Source organism: Cervus canadensis, chromosome 18 (assembly GCF_019320065.1).
Source record: "Cervus canadensis isolate Bull #8, Minnesota chromosome 18, ASM1932006v1, whole genome shotgun sequence".
Taxonomy (NCBI): domain Eukaryota; kingdom Metazoa; phylum Chordata; class Mammalia; order Artiodactyla; family Cervidae; genus Cervus; species Cervus canadensis.
This window is the reverse complement of record NC_057403.1, coordinates 21,528,806-21,546,672: the sequence shown is the minus strand read 5'-3', so window position 1 is coordinate 21,546,672 and position 17,867 is coordinate 21,528,806. Positions and strand designations below refer to the sequence as shown.

Sequence of the window (17,867 nt, the reverse complement as noted above, 5' to 3'; positions counted from 1 at the left end):
CCACACCTGCTCCCGCACATCTGGGGTTGGCAGCCTCTCCCCCCTGCCCCGCCCCGGCTCCTTCCGACTCCCACAGCGGGGGAGGCCCCTCTGCTGACCGCGTGTCCCCACGTGCTGGTGGTATTTTTATCCTGTCTCGGAACACACGGTCCTGTGATGAATGTTTCACAGTTTACGGAATTCATTTCATGTCCTGCCAGGTCCCGGATCGTCAGCTGCACGTGTTCATCCGTCTGCAGCTCAGCGTTAACCAGGACGCGGGACACGCGAGGTCCCTTGACCTGGCGCCTTATCGCTCGTGGTCGGGGAAGTGGCAAAGCTTCCCTTCCTCCCTGTCCCTCTCTCTCTCTCTCTCCCTGTCTCTCTCCCCATCTCTCCCCTTCTCTCTCTCTCTCCCCATCTCTCTCCTTGTCCATCCCTATCTCTCTCTCTCTCTCCCTGTCTCTCTCTCCCCCCATCTCTCTCCCTGTCTCTCTCTCTCCCTCTCTCCCCATCTCTCTCTCCCCCCGTCTCTCTCTCTCTCCCCCTGTCTCTCTCTCTCCCCCCATCTCTCTCTTTCTCTCCCTGTCTCTCTGTCACTCCCCCTGTCTCTCTCTTTCTCCCTCTCCCCCATCTCTCTCTTTCTCTCTCTCTCTCTCCCCCCTCCCCATCTCTCTTTCTCTCCCTGTCTCTCTCTCCCACGTCTCTCTCTTTCTCCCTCTCCCCCATCTCTCTTCTCTCTCTCCCTCCCTTCCATCTTCTTCTCTTTCTCTCCCTCTCTCTCTCCCCCCTCCCCATCTCTCTTTTCGTCCCTGTCCCTCTGTCTCTCCCGCCTCTCTTTTTCTCCCTCTCCCCCCATTCTCTCTTTCTCCTCTCTCCCATTCTCTCTTTCTCCCTCTCTCTCCCCCCATCTCTTTCTCCCCCTCTCTTCTTTCCCTTCTCTCTCTCTCCCTGTCTTCCCTGTCTCTCTCTCCCCCATCTCTCTCTTTCTTCTCCTCTTCTCTCTCTCCTCCTACTTTCTACTTGCTCCCTTCACCCTCCCCCTTTTGCTCTCTTCCTCTCCTAGCTGCACCGTCTCTCTCCTTCCCTTCCTCTCGGGTCTGAACTCCTCCTCCCCCCACTGCTCTCCTCTTTGTTCCCCTCCCCCCGTCCCTCCCCTCCTCCCCGTCCTCCCTCCCCTTCCTCCCCCTCTTCCTCCTACCCTCCTCTCCCCGCCCCCCCCACGGCTCCCTACCCACTCTGTCTTTCCCCCTCTTCCGCTTCCCTCAAGCTCGCTCAGTCCCCGTTCCCCCCCCCCCACCCCCCCCTGCTGTCCCCTCTGAGCGGCCCCCCTCTCCTGCATTTCCTCCCCTCCCCCTCTCCCCGCTTCCTTCTCCCCCCGCCCCCCCCCCACGGCTGTCTCCCCTCCTGTCTCCATCCCTCCTCCCCGTTGCCCCTCTGAGCGGCCCCCCTCCTGCACTTCCTCCCCTCCTCTCCCCTCTCTCTCCTTCTCCCTTCCCGCCTCCATCTCTCCTCTCCTGGCCTCAGTCGCCTTCCCCACCCGTCCTCTTTCGCTCTCTCCCCAGTGGCTCTTCCCTACCCCTCCCACCTTCCCTTCTCCTTCCTCTCCCCTTTCCGGATCTGTCGTCTCGCTCTCCGTCTTGGGAGGCCCCTCCCAGCCCCGCGTCCTCACCCCGCGGGCTCCCAGGGCCGCCCTCCCGCCCTCCCGTCCCAAGGTTCCCAAGTTCTGAGCTGACGGCCGAGTCTCCAACCCAGGGATCCGGGGGCAGGGCTGTCAAGCCGGAGCCTCCGAGCTGGAAGCACCTACGTGACACCCATTTTCTCTCTCTTTCCTGTCCGCCCCGGACTCTGGACGCTGCCTGGAGGGATCAAGTCGGCCCCCCGTGAGGGAAACGAGGAACGGGCCCAGAGGCTGGAAGCGAGCTGCCTAAAGACACCCAGCACGTAGGTGGCGGGGCGGGGGCCGGGTGGGAGGCCCTGCAGTTGACGGGGAAATAGACGCCTTGGCTCTGCTGAGCCGTGGACCCGGGCCTGAGCTTGGTGAGGACGGGGCGGCCTCCTTCCCGCGCCGTTCTCCTCCCCAACCCTCCGCCGTCGTCCCTTCCTCAGGCGGCGTGGAGCACACCGGCAGCTGGGAGGACTTCGCCCACCGCCGACTCCACCGATGAGGAATCAGGTGCCAGGCGTGCCTGAAGACCAGCATCCGCCAGGACGGAGACCTCAAGGGAGCCCCGACGGCGTTTCCAGAGGACCGACGGCGCCCCCCGCAGGGCCCTTCTCTCCGCCAAGACGGCCCACGTGGGTCGGCGAGAGGCCCCAGGATCGATCACCGGAGAGGCTCTCTCGGACTGCGGTCGTCCATCGCCACCTACCGGCGGAAGACAAAACTGCAACCCAGCTCTAACAGACACTAGGACTGGTCGCCCCAGAGGAGGACAGTGCCTGGGGGTGAGGGGGGGCCTGGAGCGGGCGGAAAGAGGATTTGCACAATTCTGTAAAAATCAAAAACTCTTCTACGCCTAACCAATGTATAAACATCATACTCAGCAAGCTTCTTGGTATGCCAGCTTAGAGCTCCAACTGCATGTGTGTTTCCAAGTCATGGGTGGTGGGTTCTCTCCTGCATTGCCATGGAGACGCAGGTGTCAGTGCTTTGGGAAACGCAGGAGAGTGGGATTCAGTTTATACAATGTGCTGGGGAGCCTATTTCTAGGAATTGGAATCAAATTGAGTTTGATTCCTCTACCATGAACTCACTGAATGCAAGGTGGCTGCAAGGAAAAGTGAATGGCTGACAGCCAGCCAAACATTGGTCCCTGATCCTCACCTGGAGTCTCTCTGGCTAAATAAATAAACCTCTAGAGTTGTTTCCAGATGCCACCTGCTTCAATGCACAACTTGGGGTGGCAAACATTCTTTAAAAACACTAAAATCAACCTTATATTAATATATTTTCAAAGAATACTTGCCAAACAACTATCTTGTGTGTGTGCTCAGTCATGTCCAATTCTTTGCAACTTCAGGGAGCCTGCTGGGCTCCTCTGTCCATGGGCTTTCCCAGGCAAGAATACTGGAGTGGGTTGCCATTTCCTTCTCCAGGGGATCTTCCCCACCCAGGGATCAAACCCAAGTCTTTTTCATCTCTGGCACTGGCAGGCAGGCTCTTTATGGCTGAGCCAGCTCTTCTCAATAACCCAGATGACAGTATGAAGGCCTAGGTGGGGGGAGGGGTTTCCCCAGTGCCAGGGAACAAGTGGCATTCTGTGGGGCAGGAAATTGGGGAGAGGCCTTCCCTCCACTGAGTATTCACCTTGTGGGTGCTCGCCTGTTTTAGACCAGACCTCAGGAGGCTGAGGTGAGGAAGCCAGAGAGAGAGTGAGGGCTGAGCTCGTGGGGGACCGAGAGGAAGGCATGAGGCAGGAGGAGGAGGGGTGGGGACGTGGGGGTGGGAGAGGAGGGAAGGTGTCTGCAATCTGGCCTGGGGGCATCTGAGTGAATCAGGAACCAAGGCTGGGGTAGTGATTCACGAGGCGGAAGAGGAGACCAGAGGGCCTCACAGGCCAGGCTGAGGGCTGGGACTCTGTCCTGAAGGTGCTGGTGAGCCAGGGAGCAGAGGCGGCTCTGGGTCGAAAAGCCCTCCATGAGGGGGAGGGCCTGGAGGGGGCACACTGGAGGCTGGGGAGGGGGTCCGGGTGCAGGAGGAAGAGGCCAGGGCTGAGGCCACAGGTGAAGGGAGGAGGCAGGGAAGAACAATGTGTAGGTGGCCCAGCCCTCTGGTCTGAGGCTGGGGGTGGGTGTGTCCAACTCTGCGCATGCGTGCTAAGTCGCTTCAGTCGTGTCTGACTGTGGCCCATGGACTGAAGCCCGCCAGGCTCCTCTGTCCAGGGGATTCTCCAGGCAAGAAGACTGACATGGGTTGCCATGCCCGCCTCCAAGGGATCTTCCCGATCCAGGAATCAAACTTATATCTCTTTATGTCTCCTGCATCTGCAGGCGGGTTCTTTACCTCTAGGGCCACCCAGATTCCTGGGTGACACGGACTCCCTCATTGGTCTCCGGGGCACAAGAGGGAGGGGCCTGGGGTCTGGAGAACCTGGAGGGGAGTCGGGGCTGGAGACGGGCTTGGGAGCAGTCAGGAAGGGTTGCTCCCAACCTCCAATGTGAACGGGCGGCTGGTCTATGGAGGTGGGGCTTGGGGGGTCCCACACACGAGTGGGGAATCAAGCAGGCACACTGGGATCCCTGCAGCACCCAAAGGCCCATCGACAGGAGACCAGTAGGATCCACTCAGAGCCAGCCATAAGGTGCAAGGAGAACCACTCTGTATCAGACATGGAAACCTCCCTGACTTGTCAGGTGGTGGGGTGGGGGTGGGGAGCCGGGGTAATGTAGTTTTGCAAAAACTGTGTACATAGACTTGCTTATTTCTCAAAGGAGTTTCTACAGAGTCAGGCGCAGGAGACTGAAAGCTCGGGCTGCCCTCCAGAGCAGAGAAGAAGTGCTGGGCTGGGGTGAGCAGAAGGCTCTGTGCATTGGATGCTACAGAATCCTTTGGGTTTCATTTGATATCCCCAGATACCCTGATCAATCAAAAGAAAACTGACTGCGCTCTCCAGGGACGGGCAAGACTGAGAAGAGAAATTTAACCGGGACAGAGCCCCAGGGAGCCAGCACCAGCTCGGACACTGACTAGAACATGCCACAGAGTAACTCTGCCTGCTTGAGAGTGGCTGAAAAAGTCTAAGAAGGAAGTAATCAGATAAAGACCTCAGATCTCAGGTTACTTAAAAAAAATAACAAAATGGTCCAGCAAATGATTGGCAGGAGATCACAGCTGCGAACTAAAGGATCAAGAGCTCTTCATTTGTGAGCACTGCCCATGAAAGTGTCAGTGACAGAATTCACATGGAGCAGGAGAGATATTGGGGCAGTGTCTCCTACTGGTGAAGAAAGAGACGCCAGTTAGAGCAACTTGGGGACCCTTTCAGCACTTAAAGCTACCAAAAAAGTGGGCAAACCAATAACCCCCAATGCTGGCAGGTGTGTGACCCAACAGAGGCAGTGTTTCTCAGGCCTCTTGTCACTGGGCAGAGGGGTGGCTGGGCAGGGCGGGTGGGCTCTGAGCTCCTGGAGCCAGGGGGAGCCGCAGCAGGATCAGAATCCAAGGGCATCAGAAGACAGAGGGCACACGGAGGTCTCGGCATCATCAGATGAGTCACAAGAGGAACTCAAAAGACATAAACACCGCCATGGAGCAAAGGATGAGCTCGGCTCTCAAAAACACCAAATGTGCCGCCACGGTCTGCAGTCCTGTGTTTCGGTCAAGCGTAAATTTTGTGAAAAAAGTAGGTGGAGGGCAGGCTGAGTGAGCTCAGTGTCCCTTTCTGGTGGCACACGGAGGACAGGGCCACTCTCTGGACATAGACCTGGAGCACAACGGCAAGGACAGGTCAGTGTACAATCCCCAACTTACTACTCTGGTTACAGAGAGCGGCCAACAGCCTTCCCCGCTGGCTGGTGCCGGCAGTCACTCCAGGAGGGAAAATTACCTGATCGAGTCATCAGGGACACTCCACCAGGCATCTTCCTTGGCCGTTTGGTCTGCTCGAAAAATGTCTCTAACCTATTGTAATTCTACTTTGAGTCATGCGTCCGCGGGAAGTCAAACTCACACCAGGGACAGGCAGGTGACAGCCTTCGATGTCACGCTATTTATAACCACATAAAGCAGGAGGCAAGCTGAACGCTGAATATTTAGGGCTCGCTTTAATAAACTGCTACACACACACACCCCGTGGAGCCTGATGTCACTGTTACCATGACAACGGCGGCCATTTTTTTTGGCCTTTCTGAATCACACACCTAGCCACCCGCAGAATTCAGTAGCACCTGTACATCCTGACAGTCTCTTAGCCTAGTTAACAACTGCATTTGCCTGTTAAGTTGCAAGCTGCAACTTTCCCAAACGTTTACCTATTTCAATTATGTTGTCGATGTTTTTAAATAGACAGAAGGAGAAAGGGAGATAAATGGCAAGGACCCAGCAAAGTCCCAGGGCAGCGACCAGCTGGGAAAGGGGTTCTCTACATCATCTGGGCCCTGACTCTACTGCACGGCAGTCCGCTCCGTTTTGACTTCCAGCATCACTGGTTCAAGCCCCAGAGCCTCTGGAGGGCCTGGCGTCCTAATAGCAGGAATTCCCAACTCCCACTAGAGCCGTGGGCAGATACAGGCCAGAGCAGGGGGAGCAGGGCTGTGCAGACAGAGTGAAAAGGGGGCACCCAGGGCCGGCCCACCCCTGCTCTGTGCCAGCTCTGGGCTTTGGGGAGCCCCAGGGTGCCCTCAAGACCATAGAGAGGAGGCTGGTGTCCCAATCCAGTGTCAGACAAGTGAGGGGGACACCCTGGCCTGGCGGGGTGAGACCAGATAAAGGCACGGAGGCCGGAGAGAACCAGGCATGTTCCCACCCCACAGGGCTTGGGGTGTGGGATCAGGGGACCGGGAGCGTGGGCTCTACACTTCGGTGGGGCCAGGGGGAAAGGTGGGGTGCAGCAGGGCCCAGAACCCAGCCACCCCCACACCCACAGTAACTCCAAGCACAAGAGGGGAGGGACACATGGGGAGGGGGCGCCCTCTGACCCCCACAGGACAGGGAGATGGTCGGGCGGAGAGTCCCTCCTAAGATGACCAAGGGAGCGGGCACGCTGGGCAGGAAGGGCGTGCTCCAGGAGAAAGAGGGCGAGCGGCACCTCGGCCCCGCGCCCCTCACCGGCCACCGCCTCCGCTACCGCCGCCACCGCCGCCGCCCTGGCCCCCCGCGTCAGGTGCTCCCGACATCATGAGGAAGAGGACGACTGGGACGATGTACATCCACTGTGAGCCGGCGGCATGGGATGGATGGACGGGCGGACAGAGAGACAGAGAAGAGAGGTGAGGTCAGCGGTGGCCTGGCCACCGTGGGGGAGGTGGGCGCGGCGTGAGGGGAGGCGTGGGGGGAGCGGGCCCGGGTCCCCTACTGCACTACGGGCTGGGGGAGGGCTGGGGGGCTGCGGGGAGCGGGGAGGTGGGAGGGGGCGGGTCCTCACTCAGGCCTCGTGCTGCGGCGGTGCGGGCCCGGGGGCGGCAGGACGCAGGGCTGTGAGCAACAAGGCCCCCCCCAGGATGAGGTGCCACTGAGGAGGGCGGGGACGCAGGTCAGGGCCAGCGGCGGCTGCGGCGTCCGGCGGCCGTCAGGGAGAGCGGGCCGGCCGGGCGCACCCGCGGAGGCCGCGTTTGCCCGCAGCTCAGTGGGTTGGCTCTCCTGACCCCAGGAGCGACCAGCACGCTACCTGAGGCCCCGCAGACTTGACACCCGAGACCCGGAGGCCCCAACCTCGCTGGCTTCCGCGGCCCCCTGCCCTGGCCCGGGGTGGGACGGCCTCCTCCAGCCCCAGCGTCACCAGCACCAAGGACCCTCGGCTCCCAGGCTTCCAGGCCCCTCCCCGGCCTGGCTGGAGGACACCTCCCCAACTCCCTCCTTTCTAAACCTGTCCCCCTAGATCTCGGCCTTCCACCCCGCAGCCCCCACCCCCAGCCCAGCTCAGGCACCCTCTCCTGTCCTCGGTTGGCATGGACCCCGCCCCTCCCCGACCACGCCCCCCTCTGCACTCCCTCCAAACGGGACAGACTGACACTCCCTGTCCCTGGTCTGAGCCCGGCCCAGGCACCCAGGGAGCTGGCCCCGGCTCCCCTCACTGCCCAGCTCCGGGGCGGGCTGTTTTCTGAGACCGGATGCCCCGTGACCACCGCCACGAGTGGACACAGGAGGGCGGGTGCAGGGCTCCAGCGTTCAGCCCAGGGGCCAGGGAGACGAGCACAGAGACCAAGCCGGCCCTGCATAGAGGAGGGGAGCCGAGCAGGACGAAGCGGGGCTCAGGATGGGAGGGAGAGGGCCCTTCCCCACTGGGGAAGGGCCCCAGGGGCGTGCAGAACCCCACTCACATATTTAGCGAAGAAGGACTTCTGCTCCTGGGGGTTCTTGGCCTTCTGGGCCTGCTCCATCTCCAGGCGCTCAATGAAAGCTGCTGTCTCAGGCCTGGGAAGGTAGGAGTAGAAGCACAAGATGGGATGAGGCGCCCGCACCTCCCCAACCCCCCACAGGGCCCAGAAGGGTGGCGGGAGGGGCGGGGTGGGAGGCTGGCCCGGCCCAGAGGGGCCTGGTTCTGTCCCCTTCCCGCACCCCCTCCTCACCCAGGCGCCGTGACCGGCGGCTGCAGCTGCACGGAAGTGTTGAACAGCTCCAGGTCCACGTCCTCCACCTCGTGGCCCCGGCAGCCCCCAGGGTACGTCACCACCGACACGCCCACCACGTTGCCGGCCACATCCACGTGCAGGGTCAGCTGGTCCGAGAGGTGAGACTCTACCAGGGAGCACTGCGGGCAGAGGGGAGGGGGCTGAGAGGAGGAGGGCCAGCAGGGGCTGCTGCCCAGGCTTTGCCCACACCAGCACGCCCCCGCATCCCACGGGGCCCCGGACACATCTTTCAAAGCCCTCCACACGACCCCCTCCCACCCCACCAACCTCAGGTGGAATCAGCAGCTTCTCCAGCGCCCACAAGGCCCTGAGCTGCCCCATTGGAGCCCCCGCCAACCGGACTGCCCCTCTCCAGCCCAGGAGACCCTCAAAGGCAAAACCAGGTCCGAGCCTTCCCCATTCTTAAATGCTGGGCCACAGACAATGGAGGCCGAACGGTAGGACCTAGGCTGGAGTGGTTGGGCGAAGCAAGGATGGGGCCCAGTCCTCGTTGCTGACTCACCGCGGGGACAAAGGAGGAGACGTAGCCCCCGGCTTCTGGGCCATCAGGGGCCCCAGGCCGCCGCGGGACCCGGACACGGTACAGGCCGTTCAGCGCTGCCACGTCCTGCAAGGGCGGAGAGGAGGAGGTGGTGGTGGGCAAGGCAGCGCCCAGCCCCCACCAAGTCTGCACCCCTCACAGGGCCCCCAGCCAGGAAAGCCCCTCCCCGCCACCTGGCCCAGCCAAGCCCAAGACTCCTCCCACTGGCCTGCCCCACTGGGCAAGGGGGGAGTGGGAGGGAAGACCATCAGGAGGAGAACAGAGCAGGGCCCAGCGAGGGAAAAAGTCCCCAAGAATGCTGCCCCCAGGTCTGGGTCCAATCCCACACCCAGACTCCTGTTAATCCTTTTCTTCTTTCTTTTTTGGGGTCACGCCAGGTGGCTTCTGGGATCTTAGTTCCACAACAGTGGATGGAACCTGGGCCCACTGCAGTGAAAGCGTGGAGTCCTAACCACTGAGCCACCAGGGAAGGCCAGGGACTCCCCAGTTCTATGAGCAGCAAATTCCCTCTCGGGGTGACAGGAATCACATGGGCATCGTGCTGATCCAGGCGGACATCACCCTGCTATTTCCTACAGGGAGGGCACCCAGGGGCCCACAGCTGCCCAAAAGAAGCCTGTATCCCCCGCCTCCCCCACGGCTCCATCTGTCCAAAGGGGCAGAGCAGAAGTGGCCTGTGGCAGCTTTTGTGAGCTTCCCCCCAAAGTCAGCTAGCTGGCCCCTCGCCTCTCCTTCCTCCCTTTCTCCACCCTGCTGTCCAGAGCCCCACCTGAGCCCGGTACCTCCCCACACCCTCCCCAAGGAGGACCCGGAAGTACGCATGCTGTCCTCCGAGGCACGTGCCCCCCATTCCAGCAAAGCCGGGGTCCCCTCCTCACCCGGAGCCGGCCCCGCTCCTCCTCATTGAGCTGCCGCTGTGATAAAGACAAGGTGCCGTCTTGCTGGTTCCAGAGCAGCGAGCCCCGCTTCCGGAAGTGGGCACTGTCATCTGGAGGGGGGGAGAGGCACACCTGGACTCAGCGACCTCCGGCCACCACACCTGTCAACCTCGCTGTGACCAGGTCACCTCCCCACCCTGAGCCCTCATTGTTCCACCTAAAAACTGGGGACACCACCACCTTGTCTTGCCCTCCTGCCTCCCGGGGCAACCCACGATAGGTGCCCAGACCCCACAGCTCCTAAACCTGGCCTCCAACTTGCCAGGTGACCCAGGGTCGCTCACATAACCTATCTGGCCCTCAGCTTCCCCAGCTGCAGATCACAGGGTACAGAGCTTGGGCACTCCCAAGGCCAGGCTTTCTTGGGCAGATGGCAGGCTCTGACTGGAGAGGTCTGCAGAGGGTCCCAGCTTCAATGGTTATCATGAACGCCCCTCACCCCAGAGTCTGGGGCCTCAGACTGGATTATGAACCCCTGGGCCGCACTGACGTATCTGGGATTCTGGATGCATTAGTGCATTAACGCAGTTTAAGCTGGGCTTTAGAGCAGGTCCTGGCTCTGCCATTCACTTGTAAAAGGACCCTGTCTGGTGTCCCTCTGCACCTCGGTTTGCTCTTCTGGGAAATGGGGCTATCCCTACCACCTCCTACTTTGCATGACTATTCTGAAGATGTCTGAGTTAATACAGGAGGAGCATCTACCAGGGCAGGGCATGGGACAAGTGGTCAGGAAAGTCTGCTCTGAGCTTATTACCACCACAGTGACCTTTCTGACACGGGCATTTGTCTTACCAGTATAGAGGTATTCAAAAGCAGAGCTTCTATTCTTCCCCCATCCAACTCCCCCGTGTTAATGCAAACACACTCCCAAGTGCAAAGCTGTGAGTGAACGGATGACGTGTATCACACGGGGAGGCACCTGAATTCACAGGGCAGTGACTAAGTGTCCATGTCAGGACGCTGTGACTCACCAATCTCAAATGAGTGCTCCAGTAGCAGCCCCACGGTGCCGCAGCCCTCGCCTTCTCGACCTTCCACCCCCACCTGCACGTGACAGAAAGGGACCCACTTAAGGACCATCAGAGTCCTCAGTCCAGCAGGATCCAGGAGCCCCAGGACACACAGACCCGTAAGCTGCTGGAAGAGCCTTATTTTCATACCCATATCCAAACACTGATGCATGCTCACGATTCCACCGGAATCTGACCATTTCATGAAAATTCATGATCTGGACGGGCCTCAGAAAACCAGAGCCTGCAAACCAGTTGCCTCATTTTCAAGGCAACTACCTCCTGGCCACTTTCACGCCTAGCATCATAAATATTCATGAGTTAAAGGGTATCCTTCCCAAGCTAATATCCAAGTGACCTCGGTGTCACCTTAAGCCTCAACAGTCACGATGCCGCCATCAAGCAAATTTAAGATTTCAGGCCTTCCTTTTCTCCAACTCTCCAAATTTCTCCAACTTCTGCATACTCCACTCTCCACCCTCAAGCCTGCGCTACCTCGTTCCAGATTTTAATCCTCGAGCTCAACATTCCGCCCACCCCACGTGTATGCGGGAGACGGAACTCCTCCACTCTCTCGAGAACCCCCTCGCCATTTTCATTTTAGCCGCCCCGACGTCTGATTTGCCAAGATTCCATCCGGGCCACACATCCTCAAGCATATTCATGACTGCGGATCCCAAGCGTTCGAAAGTTAAAGAAGTTCTTGCCCCGATCTCCTCTTTGGGTGCAGCCGAGTTTTCACCTCACCGATAGCCTTGGGGCCAAAAAAACCCATCCGAGCCCCGCCCCCTTATGCATATTCACGAGTTAGGGCCTCTCTAACCTCTCGCTTTCTCCCAGGCCTCATGCACGCGCAGGACTGCAGCCTCGCTTTGCATGGTTTTCATCTCGCCTTCCCTCCCGGCCCTGCGCAGCCCCGTTCCCACCTTAACCGACCCAAAGACCCAAGACCGCGATCTCCGGCGGCCCTGACCTCTGTGCAAAGCGAATAAGTACTCACTCCCCGCACAGCGGCTCCGGACCGGCAGCCACTACCCCGCGCCCGGCTGGGCGCTGCTGCCGCCACCAGCAACAGGAGGAGCAGTCGAGTCGCACCAGCGGCAGGGACAGACATCTCGGGCCCTTCCCTCCAGCCCAGAGGCTGGAGTCAGGCGGGCGCCGCGGAGCACGCCGGGAGCAACGGGCCGCATCCCGTCGCCCGTGCGCCTGCGCCAGCTTCTTGCGTCTGCGCACTAGCGCCCACCCGCTACCGGGGCCTGATGTCGCTGGGCGACCGCTGCTCCCTCTGGGCGTCCGGGTACCGCCCCCTCTGGTGACGTCACAACCGCGGACTTCGACGTATCGACGCCGTCCGCCTCGCTGTGACGTCACAGAGCCCGCGGCCCCGCCCTCCCGTTTTCTCCATGGGCACCGCCCTCCGCTCCTCCCAAGGGGCGGGGCGTTGCGATGAAACGGGGGCACGAGCCTAAGCCGGCCTTCGGTGGAGCAGGTGAGGCGGGACCAGGCGTGATGGCAGGTGAGAAGCGGAACCGGGCCTGGAGGGGTTGGACCAGGTGCGGGAACCAGGTGAGGGATGGGGCCTGCGATACGGAGACCGGTAGCCGGGAACCCCCTACCCTCCGCGCGGGGCTGTCCGCCCTGGGTAGGGGACCCCTACCCAGCCTCTTGGAATAGATCTGCGAACTTCGCCGCTTCTGTAGAACGCCCCCTGGTTCCACCCTGTCCCACGGGCCGGCCCGGACGGCTCCAGCGCCATCTCCTCAGCGGCGAATTCGACCAGCTGCGAGACTTCCCCATCTTTGAGAGCAACTTCGTGCAGGTGCGGAGCCCCAGAACCCTCTGCGCCCAAGCCTGGGCCCCGACCTCCTGACGTAGGGAACCTCTGCTCACCTTACCGCCCATCTCCTGACCTCCACACCCCACGCCCGCCAATACCTCCAAACCTTTAGTTTCTCTATGACTGCTAACCTTTGATTCCCTCAGTCCATGTCTCTGACTTCATACCCAGGTGACTCGACCTTTGACCCCAAGATATCTGATCCTCTTCTTGATGGTTAACTTTCTTAGTTCATGCCCCTTAATCCTACCAAAATTCCTGACCTCTGATCCCTCCCCAACCCTGCTCCCCATTTATCCAGCTTCTAACCTCTGTCGCCACCCCTCCCCCGGCCCAGGTGACCCGGTTAGGAGAAGTTGCCAACAAGGTCACCATGGGAGTGGCAGCCTCCAGTCCAGCCCTGGAACTCCCAGACCTGTTGCTTCTGGCGGGCCCTGCCAAGGAGAACGGACACCTGCAGCTCTTCGGGTGACTGCCCCCACCCCCAGCCTACACTGCCTTCCTCCCCAGCTCTGGGCACCCTAGGTCCCCTGAAGCACCTCCTTTCACCCGGATGACCCCCAGGGCCAGGAGCCATGGATGGCTGCCAGCCCTCTCTGGGCTACTGGTCCACCAGGAGAACAAACCACAGGGCCACCCACAGGGATCAGCAATCAGGGATAGATGGACATGAGGGGACAGCCCATGGCCACGCCCTGGTAGGGGTCAGGAGAGCGACCATTTATGCAGCACCTACTGCATGGGCTTCCTTGGTGGCTCAGATGGTAAAGTGACTGCCTGCAATGCAGGAGACCCGGGTCTGATCTCTAGGTTGGGAAGATCCCCTGGAGAAGGACATGGCAACCCACTCCAGTACTCTGGCCTGGAAAATCCCATGGATGGAGGAGCCTGGTAGGCTACAGTCCATGGGGTTGCAGAGTCAGACACAACTGAGCGACTTCACTTTCACTGCATGGTATGCTGGGGCCCTTTAACCCCATCCTCAAAAAGAAAAACTGAGGCCCAGAGAGGGGAGCCACTTGGCCAGGGTCCTAGTGTGAGTCAGGGGTGGCCTGGATTGGAACCACCTGCTCTTCACGACCAGCCCCCTGGATTCTGGAGCTCTCAGGCCACTCTCTCCACACTGCCCCTGCAGGTCTTTGTGTTTCGTTTTGTTTTTTCATTGAAAAAGTAATGCAAAAACACTCTAAGGTACAAGACACACACAGCACAAAATACACCTTTCTCCCATCCTAGGCTCCTGCCTCCAATTCCAGCTGCAAATACCAAAGCATTTACATGAGTAGAGTATATTTACAGAAACATTCTGCCCGTGGCTTGCTTTTTTTTTTTTTTGATTGCATGTGTGCTAAGTCATTTCAGTAATGTCTGACTCTGCAACGCTGTGGACTGTAGCCCACCAGGTTCCTCTGTCCATGGGATTCTCCAGGCAAGAATACTGGAGAGGAGTGCCATGCCTTCCTTCAGGGTATCTTCCCGACCCAGGAATTGAACCTGTGACTCTTATGTCTCCTGCATTGGCAAGTGGGTTCTTTTACCACTAGCACCACCTGCATCTCATAGTTAATGAAAGAAACGGGGCAGGGAAAGGGAGGGGAGGAAGGAAGGAAGAATGGAGTCACATTATCACAAACACACACACAGACACACAATCCTTTGTTTGCAATTCTGAAATCCAAAAAGATTTTTTTTTTTTTTTGCAACTCATTCAGTGGTATAATCTGATTCTGACCTGAACGAACTTGAAGCTACGTACAGCCTTTATTTATCCTCCCTGGATAAGTTGAAAACATTTCACAAAGCAGTATTCTGTTGTCAGAACCCTGTACTGAGACATTCTCTACCACACCTCCCTTTTCTTTTCAATATTAATTGTATCCCACCACTTGAGTCACAACTTGCAGTTGGAAGAATATCAAGGTTGGTGCTGAGAAGGGGTCTTTGATCTCCTTGTAACCTCCTTCAGCACTCTGCCTTCTCCCACCATAAAACATACCACGGAAGTAACATCATTGAGCCTGCTCTGCCAACTCAGCCTCTAGACTCACCCCCCAGCCCCTCACTTCTAACCAGCTTCCAGCCCTGGGTGATTCTGTGCTGGGACGGACAGGTCCTCTTTGGGACACACCATTCAACAAACTCCACCCCCTTGGACACCAAGCTTGCATCTGCCTCTTGCTGAGATAACCTAATAGGGAATGTCCTTGAAGGAATGGCTGCCTTCAGACAGCTTGGGTTCAAATCCTGGCTTCACCCCTTCTTCTCTGCCTTTGGCCAAGTTTCCTACCTGTCTGGGTCTCAGTTTCCTCACCTGCAACATGGGGATAAGAGGAGAACCCACTTTCCAGGGCTGTCAGGGGATAAACTGAGTAAATGTTTGGGAAACACTTGGAACAGCACCTGGCACAGAGTATGAGCTCTGAAAATGTCAGCTGTAATTCTTCCATTTGGGGAATGTAATAACAGATCGAGTCGCCTATGAGGGACACGGATGTGTCCTGTGCCTGGGGGTGACCACCAGTGCAGCAGGCAGGGGACATCCATGCACAGCCGGGAGGGTGTGAAATCAGTTTCTGGAGATACATTGCTGGGCCTGAGGAGGGTGGTGTGTAGCTACCCAGTGTTGCTAAGAACCTTGGTAAGACTTGGGTTCAAATTCTTGCTGTGTGATCTCTGCCAAATTACCCATTCTGTCTGGATTGTTTCCTCTGCTGCCTTTTTTGGACATTGAATTAGGCTGGGGGCCTAAGCGATTCATGTATTCGATACTCAGTGAGCATTCATTGAGCACAGACCGTGGGTCAGCTCTGGATATGAAGGAAACAGCAGTGAAAAAAACTGGACCAAACTCTCTGCCCTCAAGCTCACCTTCTACTAGGAAGGCAGACAGAATAGATGTCAATTTGTCCAGTGGCTGAGGTCTGTGGAGACAGATCAGAAGGGGGTGAGGGGTGGGCATGGGGAGGTCAGCAAGGGCAGATGTGGTTGTAAATAAGCAGGAGGTTGTAAACAGATCTTCTCCCTGAGAAGATGCCTCTTGAGAAAAAGGGGCACCCCTTCTCGAGATGAAGAGGCCAAGCCATGGGGATGGTTGGAGGAAGAAGATTTTAGGCAGAGGAAACAGCCAGTGCAAAGGTCCTGGGGTAGGACCAAGCCTGGCAGGTTTATAGAACAGTAGGACCAGTATGGCTGGAGACGTTAAACCGGGAGAAAGGGCGGGAGGGGAGGACAGAGAAGGCACAAAGTGGAACAGAGCCTGCAGAACCTAGCGGTCAAGACCAGGACTGTTTCCTGTGAGCCCTGGGAGCAATTTGAGCTAACTCTGGTGTTGATTTGACTCTGAGGTAAAGAATCCACCTGTAATGCAGGAGACGCTGGAAACACGGGTTTGATCCCTGGGTCAGGAAGATCCCCTGGAGGACGCAATGGCAATCCATTCCAGTATTCTTGCCTGGACAACCCCGTGGACCGAGGAGCCCGGCGGGCTACAGTCCATGGGTCACAAAGAATCGGACACAGCTGAGCACGCCCCCATTTCACCCGGGTGTTGATTGGCGCCCTCTGGCGGCAGTGTAGGAACAGACTGGGGTGAATGCGGGAAATTGTGGAGACTTAGAAATGGTCGGATTTTGAGTATTAATATTAGTACATTTTAACGGTGGAGCCATCAGGACTTGGTAAGATCGGTTAAAAATGTCAAAAAGACGGATCAGGAGCGACTCGCACAATTTCTGGCTGAGCAAGTGGGAAGATATAGCTAAGACGAAGACGAAGAGGAGCAGGTTTTGGGTTGGGCTTAGGTCAGGAATTCAGCTGTTGGAAGTTGTGTCCGATGTCGATCCAACATCCAAATGTTAATTTCAAGTAAGCAGCTATCCGAGTCTCGCGTTTAGGAGGAGGAGGACCAGCGGGAGACACAGATGGGCTCCGTGTCTGGACGAAAGTTTGAGATGGATAAAATGCAAAAGGCAGAGAAAGTGACAAAGAACTCCTTCCGGGGGCGGAGAGGGGCGCTGGGGTGGGCGCTGCTGGCGCCTGGGAGGGTCAGATGCTGAAGCCGCCCCTTCCGCCTGCCCAGGCTGTTCCCCTTGCAGTTCGTCCAGCTCTTCGTCCACGACGAAAGCCGCTGGCAGCTCAAGGTCAAGTTCCGCACCGGCCGTGCCTTCTACCTGCAGCTGCGGGCCCCGCCCGAGAGCCGCGACCGAGAGTTCGGCCAGTGGGTGCGGCTGCTCTACCGCCTGCGCTTCCACTCGGCCCAGGGAGCCGTGCCTTTCACCCAGGACTACTCGGCGCTGGAGGACGACGACGAGGAAGAGGACGAGGATCTGACGGCGGGAGAGGCAAGGAGGGGGAGGGGCGTGGGCGGGGCTGGGGGGCGGGACTCCTGGCTCGGAGGAGGAGGAGGGAGTTGAGGGGCTGGATCCGGGATCTGAGAGTGGAGGTGACCCGGGGCCCAGACTCCTGAGTTCTGAAAGGGTGTGCTGTCTCTGCTCAGAGTTCAGGAGGCTCTCAAAACAGAGCAAGGTCCGCAGGGCCTTGATGCGCCAGCAGAGGTGGCGATGGTTTCCAAAAGGGGCATTGCCTACCCAGCTTCCCTCCCCTTGACCTAACATGCTGGGATCTGGAGAGGGAATGCCTAGGCCTTGAAGAGTTGGCTAGGCCAGGGACCAGTTCCCTGGAAGGCCTGGGGAGGGGAAAGACACCGGTCTTCGAAGGTGGGGTCACTGGAACCTATGGGGCCCCTTCCTTGAGAATCCCCTGCTCCCCACGTCTTCCCAGAAAGTACCAAACGCCCACTCACCCATCCCCCGAACAGCAGATACATCCACAAAGCATCTGAGACCAACTCTCTCTTGTACCCAGCTTCAAGACATGGAAGCCAGACTTGACCCACAGATGTCTGAACTCTGGGGACTCTGACTCCTCCAACGTTCTTTGAGGTCACCAAAAGACCAGAGATCAAAGTGTCCCCTACCTTGGGGCCGGACAGATGAATTAATATTAAAGTTACTAGAGATCGGCCACTTAAGAACCAAGAAAACCGGGTCATGAGCACTTTCCCCATCGTCACCAATTCAACATGGCGGAAGCAGCTCTTTCAGTAATGGCTGCCTTAGCATGGTCTCGGGTTCATGGTGTCTGGCTCCGTGGGCCCCGCACGCACCATTCCAGCATGTCTACTCCATAAGGGTAGCCCCCCAAGTCAGTCCTTGGCTTCCTCTTTGACCTACTATGGCTGCCACTGCAGCCCGCCTGCCTCCTCCCAGCTC

At 58.6% G+C, this 17,867-nt stretch overlaps 2 protein-coding genes and 1 long non-coding RNA gene across 4 annotated transcripts; 2 read left to right on the top strand and 1 right to left on the bottom strand.

Annotated features, from left to right (window-relative positions):
• The first annotated feature begins 1,280 nt into the window (after nt 1–1,280).
• Nucleotides 1,281–2,529, top strand: LOC122420770. Its single transcript, XR_006263371.1, has 2 exons — nt 1,281–1,923; nt 2,089–2,529. It is a non-coding gene; the product is annotated as an uncharacterized LOC122420770 (long non-coding RNA).
• A 3,190-nt stretch (nt 2,530–5,719) lies between these two features.
• EMC10 (ER membrane protein complex subunit 10) lies at nt 5,720–11,966 on the bottom strand. Of its 2 annotated transcripts, XM_043435523.1 has the most exons (8): nt 11,761–11,966; nt 10,722–10,794; nt 9,691–9,800; nt 8,774–8,878; nt 8,209–8,390; nt 7,960–8,053; nt 7,065–7,151; nt 5,720–6,852 (listed from the first exon to the last, which is right to left on the bottom strand). In XM_043435523.1, the coding sequence occupies exons 1-7, from the start codon at nt 11,872–11,874 to the stop codon at nt 7,065–7,067; spliced, it is 765 nt and encodes a 254-aa protein (XP_043291458.1). In that variant the 5' UTR covers nt 11,875–11,966; the 3' UTR covers nt 5,720–6,852. The 2 variants fall into 2 exon arrangements, with proteins under 2 accessions (XP_043291458.1, XP_043291457.1); XM_043435522.1 differs by lacking the exon at nt 7,065–7,151.
• Nucleotides 11,967–12,016: 50 nt separating this feature from the next.
• On the top strand, nt 12,017–17,633 carry FAM71E1 (family with sequence similarity 71 member E1). The gene is made up of 5 exons (XM_043435524.1): nt 12,017–12,276; nt 12,461–12,579; nt 12,935–13,065; nt 16,676–16,937; nt 17,461–17,633. Exons 1-5 carry the CDS (start codon nt 12,207–12,209, stop codon nt 17,515–17,517), a joined length of 639 nt encoding a protein of 212 aa, XP_043291459.1. The 5' UTR covers nt 12,017–12,206; the 3' UTR covers nt 17,518–17,633.
• The last annotated feature ends 234 nt before the right edge of the window (nt 17,634–17,867 follow it).

What these genes read in the sequence shown, in the direction of transcription:
- FAM71E1 (XM_043435524.1), top strand. Translation starts at nt 12,207, where the DNA reads ATGAAACGGGGGCACGAGCCTAAGCCGGCCTTCGGTGGAGCAGGTGAG. An exon ending in GGGACCAGGCGTGATGGCAG is followed by an intron (nt 12,277 to 12,460) that starts GTGAGAAGCGGA and finishes CCGCTTCTGTAG; the next exon opens with AACGCCCCCTGGTTCCACCC. An exon ending in AGGATCTGACGGCGGGAGAG is followed by an intron (nt 16,938 to 17,460) that starts GCAAGGAGGGGG and finishes TCTTGTACCCAG; the next exon opens with CTTCAAGACATGGAAGCCAG.
- EMC10 (XM_043435522.1), bottom strand. Translation starts at nt 11,874, where the DNA reads ATGTCTGTCCCTGCCGCTGGTGCGACTCGACTGCTCCTCCTGTTGCTG. An exon ending in CCGGAGCCGCTGTGCGGGGA is followed by an intron (nt 10,795 to 11,760) that starts GTGAGTACTTAT and finishes TGTCACGTGCAG; the next exon opens with GTGGGGGTGGAAGGTCGAGA. An exon ending in TCTCCTCCTTTGTCCCCGCG is followed by an intron (nt 8,391 to 8,773) that starts GTGAGTCAGCAA and finishes CTCTGCCCGCAG; the next exon opens with TGCTCCCTGGTAGAGTCTCA.